General features: G+C 37.7%; 1 protein-coding gene across 1 annotated transcript; it reads right to left on the bottom strand.

Annotated features, from left to right (window-relative positions):
- Positions 1-6,743: 6,743 nt before the first annotated feature.
- On the bottom strand, positions 6,744-7,235 carry LOC108466168 (uncharacterized). Its single transcript, XM_017766524.1, has one exon. The coding sequence runs from the start codon at positions 7,233-7,235 to the stop codon at positions 6,744-6,746; it is 492 nt and encodes a 163-aa protein (XP_017622013.1).
- Positions 7,236-7,814: the final 579 nt, after the last annotated feature.

Raw genomic sequence — 7,814 nt, 5'->3', positions numbered from 1 at the left:
TGTCTTTGTGATGATGGGTTGATTCATGGCTTGAATGCTTAATGGATGAAATGTGGTTCATTGTTAAAATGGTAAACTCATGCTTAAATTTATAAAATGAAAGTGGATAAATGATGTACGTGGTATGTGAATTGGTATGATTGAGCTCGATAAAGTATGAGGTTAAGAATGATGTATGTTGATATTATAATGACATAAGTTAGTCTTGTTTATGGATGATTGATTGCCTAAATATACCAAGTTTTATGCTAAATTGATGTTAGGAAAACTTGTGCAAAAGAGGGTAGCAAAATGGCTTAGTAGATAGCCTTTATTTTGTCCACACGGACAGACAGACGGGCGTGTGTGTAGGCCATGTATGACACACAGACCACCCCATGAGAATGTGTTTTGGCCGTGTGTCCCCTGCACCTTAATATTGGGAAATAGAATGCTCAGAATTGAGCACATGAGCAAAGACATGGGAGTGTGTCTCGGCTGTGTGAGAGACACGGTCTCGAACACGGGCATGTGTCTCGGTCGTGTGAAGTCTGTACCTATTTTGTGAAAAATAAATTTGCCACACGGCCTAGCACATGGGTGTGTGACTTGGTCGTCTGACCTCCATTTGTTCTTGACTTACGAAACAGAGAGTTACACGAGTTCGGGGCACATGGGTGTGTGAGCACACGGCCTGCTCACACGGGTGTGTCCCTAAACCACATGGGCGTGTGACCCCTGTATGTGCAAAATTTTTCTAAGATTTCCAAAAGTTATTAAATTTACCGGTTTATTCTCGAATCGCTTTTAACATATGTTTTGGGCCTAGTAGACTTTACGATTATATGTGAATGGTTTTTATCTCAATAGATATTTATGACTTGGATTTGTGTGAATGTTTGTGATGTATGTCTGGTAATGCCTCCTATCCTTGTTCAACGTTGAACACGGGTGAGGGGTGTTACAATGGCTAGCACATTACTTTCTACATCATCAGCCATTTCTCGATTGAGATCTAATACTATACCAAAACACCATTTAGAACTGTTAGGAGATATCACACTATCACAGGTTATATATGACATGTATAGCTAGACTCTCACATACGATACATTAGTCTGAGAATCGACTAAACTGTAGCTTTGATACAAATAAATGTAACACCCCTTACCCGTATTCAACATCGAAATAGAGTTACGGAGCATTACTGGACTTATTACACAATTAAACATGCATTTTTTTCATACATTAATCATAACCAAATAATCATCATTGAAAATCACTCACATTGTCCCTAATATGAGCCTACGAGGCCTAAAACATGCATTTGGGGTGGTTCAGGACGAAACTGATAATTTAGAAAATTTTTGGAAAACTTAGAAAATTTTACAAAATACAGGGGACACGCGTCTGTATGTCTCACACGGCTAAAGACATGCCCGTGTCACAAGCTGTGTGGACATTTGAAATGGTATCACATGGCCGTGTCCCAGCCCGTGTCTCATCCCGTGTAACTCTCTGACTTGGGTTACACAGCCAACCACATGCCCGTGTATCTAGCCCTTGTGCCCATCGAAATGGCCTCACACGCCCTTGTGCCAGGCCGTGCTGGACCTATAAGGTATACTGACTTATGCCACACGGCCAAGTCAAACGCCCGTGTGCTGAACTGTGTGGAGCTATTGACTTGGTTTCTAATTAAACACCAAGGGACACACAGCCGTGTCACCTAACTGTGTGTCACACACGGCTAAGACACATGCCCATGTCTTTGCCCGTATAGACAAAAATAGGCTATTTACCTAGCCATCTTGCCATCCAAATTTGCATACACCTACACCAAACCAAATGGCACATAACATGGCATAAATAGGCATTCAAACCAATCTCAATCAAGCCTAATTCATGCTAATTCCACAACATCAACCACAAGACACACAAGTCTCACCATAAACCATTCAATTCATGCAAGATTGCATATCATTGAAGATTATATTTCCATATGAGTCAAGCTTGTAGATGGACCTTAAATCTTTTCAAGTAATGGGCCATTCCGATCGGGCTAAATTATATTTGTAATTCTGGACTGAACTTGGACTTTTTTTTTGGGTTTATTATTTTTGTTTTTGGACTTATTTCTGGGCCCGGGCAAAATTGAGCATCTACAATAAAGATTTCGATAAACTATATTTATTTAAATTTATATACGAACCAAATTCATATACTAATGAAATTATGTTCTGATTATGTGTACAACATCCTTGTACGTATGTTCAACAATTTGATTGCCCAATTAAATTAATTCTATAATTAATTTAATTCATCTGACAATCAGAATACAATACCAACTATGCTTTACTCCGTTCATTTCAACCATAGGGTGTGACCCTATAGGTTCTTGTAACGTTAGTAGTAATATTAGAACGATTCTAATGTTACAAACAATGAGTGGCATCTAGCAATGCATCATTGCTACCTAAGTTATGAGAAGTCATAATTCGACATAACCTTTTGTGATTAACCTTTCATGCATTAATCCTTAAGTCCTATATCTTTGGAATGGACACAAGTCATGGAATAGTCACACTTGCATAGTCCATCCCATGTTTCTTGATACCTTAAGTGAACTATGATACACAAATATGTATGACATCTCATATCAACTTATTTGAGCATGGCCATGCATTTCTAGTCTCACTCAATCAAGTGGCATAAGATATTACTCCCATTATGTAGGAGGGACTTATCCTATATTAATCAACCATATCCCTCTACATAGATTGTGGTATATCCAACATTAGTCTTTATAGAACAACCAGTTATGATGTTCGTTTGACTATATCAAAATATACAACTCACGATGTTGGGATAATGATGATCTCAAGTATGAGGATCATATACATACTAGTCACTATGAGTAATGTTGTGACAATTACATAATAATCCAAGAAACATACTCATAGCAGGTCAGTCCAATATGTTGTTCTCTAACACACATATTTATGCATTGATTTTGACACTCCATATCAATGACAACTCTTTATCATCAATCAACTACATGTTAGTATTAATGCATTATTGTTGTCCTAGCCAACAATAATACTTGACTAAGGATCTTTTAAGAATAATCATATTATTCTCAGGACATTATTATAAAACAGTTTATTTATGTACACAGAAAAGAAACTAAAAAAATAATGGCAATGCCTTATATCAATAAACATGATAAATCAAGTATGTTATTACAACCATCTCATGATTGATCTTTGGGCATACTCTTACAATCTCCCACTGGCACTAAGACCAATCACTCATATATCTAATACCAAGTGACTTCATCGTGACGATCATGCTTCACGTGTCGGAGGCTTGGTCAAGGGATCAGCAATGTTATCATCTGTAGGTACCCTGCATATCTCTACATCCCCTCGATCAACAATCTCTCGAATAAGATGGTAGCGCCTAAGTATATGTTTAGATCGCTGGTGAGATCTGGGTTCTTTAGCCTGTTCAATAGCTCCATTGTTATCACATCGGAGTTCTATAGCATCTGATGTGCTAGGCACAACCCCTAGTTCAGTAATGAACTTTTTGATCCAAATAGCTTCTTTCTCTGCCTCACTAGCTGCAATATACTCGGCCTCTGTTGTAGAATCGGCTACTGTACTTTGCTTTGAACTCTTTCAGCTCACAGCATTGCCATTAAGGCAAAACACAAAACCTGATTGCGATTGAGAATCATCCTTGATGGTTTGGAAGCTAGCATCAGTGTAACCTTTTACACTTAACTCTTCCTCACCTCCATATATTAGGAACGTATCCTTAGTTCTTCTCAAGTACTTAAGGATATTCTTGGCTGTGGTCCAGTGACCTTCACTGGGATCTACTTGGTACCTGCTCGTCATACTTAAGGTATATGAGACATCTGGACGGGTACATAACATGGCATACATGATAGATCCAATAGCAGAAGCATATGGAATTTTACTCATACGTTCTCTCTCTTGTAGAGTTGAAGGACACATTCCTTCGGGAGTGAAATACCATATCTCATAGGTAGGAATCCTCTCTTAGATTCTTCAATATTGAACCTTTTCAATACTTTATCTATATATGTACCTTGACTTAGACCTAGTAGTCGTCTTGATCTATCTCTATAGATCTTGACTCCTAAGATTTAAGTGGCTTCGCCTAAGTCCTTCATTGAAAAACAACTTCCGAACCAAGTCTTAATAGACTGTAAGGTAGGTATGTCATTGCCCATGATAAGTATGTCATCCACATACAGTACCAAGAATGTGATTGTGCTCCTACTAACTTTCTTGTAAACACATGGTGCATCTTTATTTTTTATAAAACCAAACTCTTTGATTGCATCGTTAAAACCAAGATTCCAACTTCCAGAAGCTTGCTTTAATCCATAAATGGATCTTTGTAACTTACATATCTTTCCAGCATCCTTCGGATTGACAAAACCTTCAGGTTGTGTCATGTACACATCCTCCTCAAGTTTCCCGTTAAGGAAAGCTGTTTTGACATCCATCTGCCAGATTTCATAATCATGAAATGCAGCTATAAAGAGCAAGATCTTGATGGATTTAAACATAGCTACAGGAGAAAAAGTTTCATCATAGTCAACACCATGAATTTGACGAAAACCTTTAGCGACTAATCGCCCCTTGTATGTTTGGACATTACCATCCATGTCTATTTTCTTTTTGAAAACCCACTTGGACCCTATAGGTTTAACCCCTTCGGGTGGGTCAACCAAAGTCCATACTTGGTTTTCATACATGGAATCCATCTCAGATCTCATGGCCTTGAGCCATTTCTTAGAGCCTGGGCTCGCCACCGCTTCTTGATAAGTCGTAGGCTCATCTTGATCTATAAGAAGAATGTCACCATGCATTGTAATGAGAAATCCATATCTCTCAGGTGCATGGCGTTCTCTTAAAGATCTACGCAGTGGTTGTGTTTCTACAGCAGTTACTTGTTCCTCAGTTTCTTGTGGAATTTACTGTTGTTCTGTCTCTGGTTCAGTGGTATCTTGTGATTCTCGAATTTCTTCAAGTTCAATCTTTCTCCCACTTCCTTTTCTAGAAATAAATTCTCTCTCTAGGAAGACACCAGTCTGAGCAACAAACACTTTATTCTCAGAGGGATTAAAGAAATAATATCCTTTGGTTTCTTTCGGATACCCAACAAAGATACACCTTTCAGATTTGGGTTCAAGCTTAGTAGAACTCTGATGTTTGACATAAGCTTCGCAACCCCAAATTTTCATAAAAAAACATACTGGGACGTTTCCCAGTCCACATCTCATATGGCGTCTTTTGAACCAATTTAGATGGAATACGATTTAGTGTAAAAATAGCTGTTTCAAGTGCATGTCCCCAAAAGGAAGTCAGTAGATCAGCATGACTCATTATGGATTGAACCATGTCTAATAGAGTTCGATTTCTTCTCTCAGAAACTCCATTCCATTGAAGAGTACCAGGAGGAGTAAGTTGTGAGACAATCCCACATTCCTTCAAAAGATCATTAAACTCTAGGCTCAAATACTCTCCACCTTGATCAGATCGAAGTGTCTTAATAGTTTTGCCTAGTTGGTTTTGTACTTCATTTTTGAATTCCTTGAACTTTTCAAGGGCCTCAGACTTATGGCACATGAGATAAACATACCCATATCTACTGAAATCATCAGTGAAAGTAATGAAGTAGTGAAATCCACCTATGGCTTGTGTATTTATTGGTCCACATACATCTGAATGTATTAAGCCCAATAAATCACTAGCTCATTCACTTTTACCAGTAAAAGGAGATTTAGTCATTTTCCCTAATAAGCAAGATTCACATACTTTAAATTGTTCAAAACCAAATGAATCCAAGAGACCATCTTTGTGGAGTTTGGATATGCGTTTCTCACTTATGTAGCCCAAACGACAATGCCAAAGATAAGTTTGATTTGAGTCGTTTATTTTAGATCTTTTAGTATTTATGTTGTAAATGGGATTCATTTGATCTAAAATATAGAGGCCATTAATCAATTGTGCCGAACCATAGAAAACATTATTTAGATAAAAGGAACAATAATTATTCTTAATTATTATCTCAAAACCAATTTTATCTAAACAAGAAATTGAAATAATGTTTTTAGTCAAACTGGGCACAAAATAACAATCCTTTAAAATTAAACCAAGTCCACTAGGCAAAGATAAAGTATATGTTCCCACAGCTAATGCAACAACTCTTGCTCCATTTCTAACTCGCAAGTCCACATCTCCTCTAGCCAAAGTCCTACTCCTTTGTAGTCCCTATACGGAAGTACAAATATGAGAACCACAACCAGTATCTAATACCCAAGAAGTAGTAGTCGATAAATTAATATCAATAACATAAATACCTGAAGTAGACGTTCCGCTTGCTTTGCGCTTCTTGATTTCCTCAAGATATACAGGATAGTTCCGCTTCCAATGTCCAGTCACACCACAATGAAAATAGTTTCCTTCCTTAGACACCCCACCTTTAGGTTTCAGTGCAGCCTTTCCTTTTCCAAGATTGGGCTTATCTTTGCCCTTAGGCTTTGTCGGGACTTTGGCCTTTCCCTTGCCCTTATTGTTACCGACCATCAATATGGGCTTGGGTCCAACCCTTTTCATGTTGCCTTCAGCAGTTCGTAACATGCTAAGCAATTGTGGCAGAGTCTTGTCAATTTCATTCATATTGAAATTGAGGACAAACTGGCTGTAGCTATCCGGCAATGATTACAGAATAACATCAGTGGCCAACTCTTGGCCCAATGGAAACCCAAGCTTAGACAAGCTTTCAATATAACCAATCATCTTAAGGACATGAGGTCCCACTGGGCTTCCTTCAGCCAGCTTACATTGGAATAGGGCCTTAGAGATATCGAACCTCTCTTGCCTTACTTGCCCTTGATATAGTTCTTTCAAGTGCTCGATCATATCATAAGCAACCATATCCTCATGTTGCTTTTGAAGCTCAGGATTCATAGTGGCAAGCATAAGACATCCAATGTCTACCATATCATCGAGATGCTTCTTGTAAGCATCTTTATCAGCCTTCGAGGCATTAGTAGGTGGTTCATCAGGAAGTGATTTTTCAATGACATATAATTTTCGTTCTTGTTTGAGGGCAATCCTCAAGTTACGGAACCAGTCAAGAAAGTTCAAACCATTCAATTTGTCCTTCTCAAGGACCGATCGCAATGAGAGTGTATTAGTGTTTGTAGCCATAATATATCTACAACAATAAAATATGCGTGTGAATAAATTTACCAAGTTTATATCAATCATTAAAAGGACTTTATTATATGATGTTTCCCACTATTCTATTTCAAAATTAATAACCCTCATATATTAATTTCGAAAAGACTTTCTTGAAAGTATTTCTAGTGGGTCAAGGATCCATATTTCACCTCCTCTTAAGTCAGCTTTGGCTGTACTCTCAAGATTATGGCTATTTAGGTAAGCAACACTTGCTAATTACATCATATGTAACTCCTACAATTTGGTGAACAACTCTTGTTCTAATCATCTTATGATTTATCCAAATTACTTGCCTCTAGGTTTCTAATCCTATTAGAGTAACCTAGTTAAGTCATTAACCAATTTTTAACCAGTGAATATCTCTTGTTTATTCTTCGCGTTTAACCAAGATAAGTACTAATACTTCGCTTTGGCAAAACCTACATAGTATTGATCGAGGCCTTAACGAGGGCATAAATTGGAAGGCCATGTTGACTTAATATTTTAATAGAGGGATTTTATTAGAGTGTTACATTTCACCAATTATGGACTACTTTAGTCCATTTA

This window comes from Gossypium arboreum, chromosome 2 (assembly GCF_025698485.1).
Source record: "Gossypium arboreum isolate Shixiya-1 chromosome 2, ASM2569848v2, whole genome shotgun sequence".
Classification (NCBI taxonomy): Eukaryota; Viridiplantae; Streptophyta; class Magnoliopsida; order Malvales; family Malvaceae; genus Gossypium; species Gossypium arboreum.
This window is presented reverse-complemented; position numbering and strand designations above follow the sequence as displayed.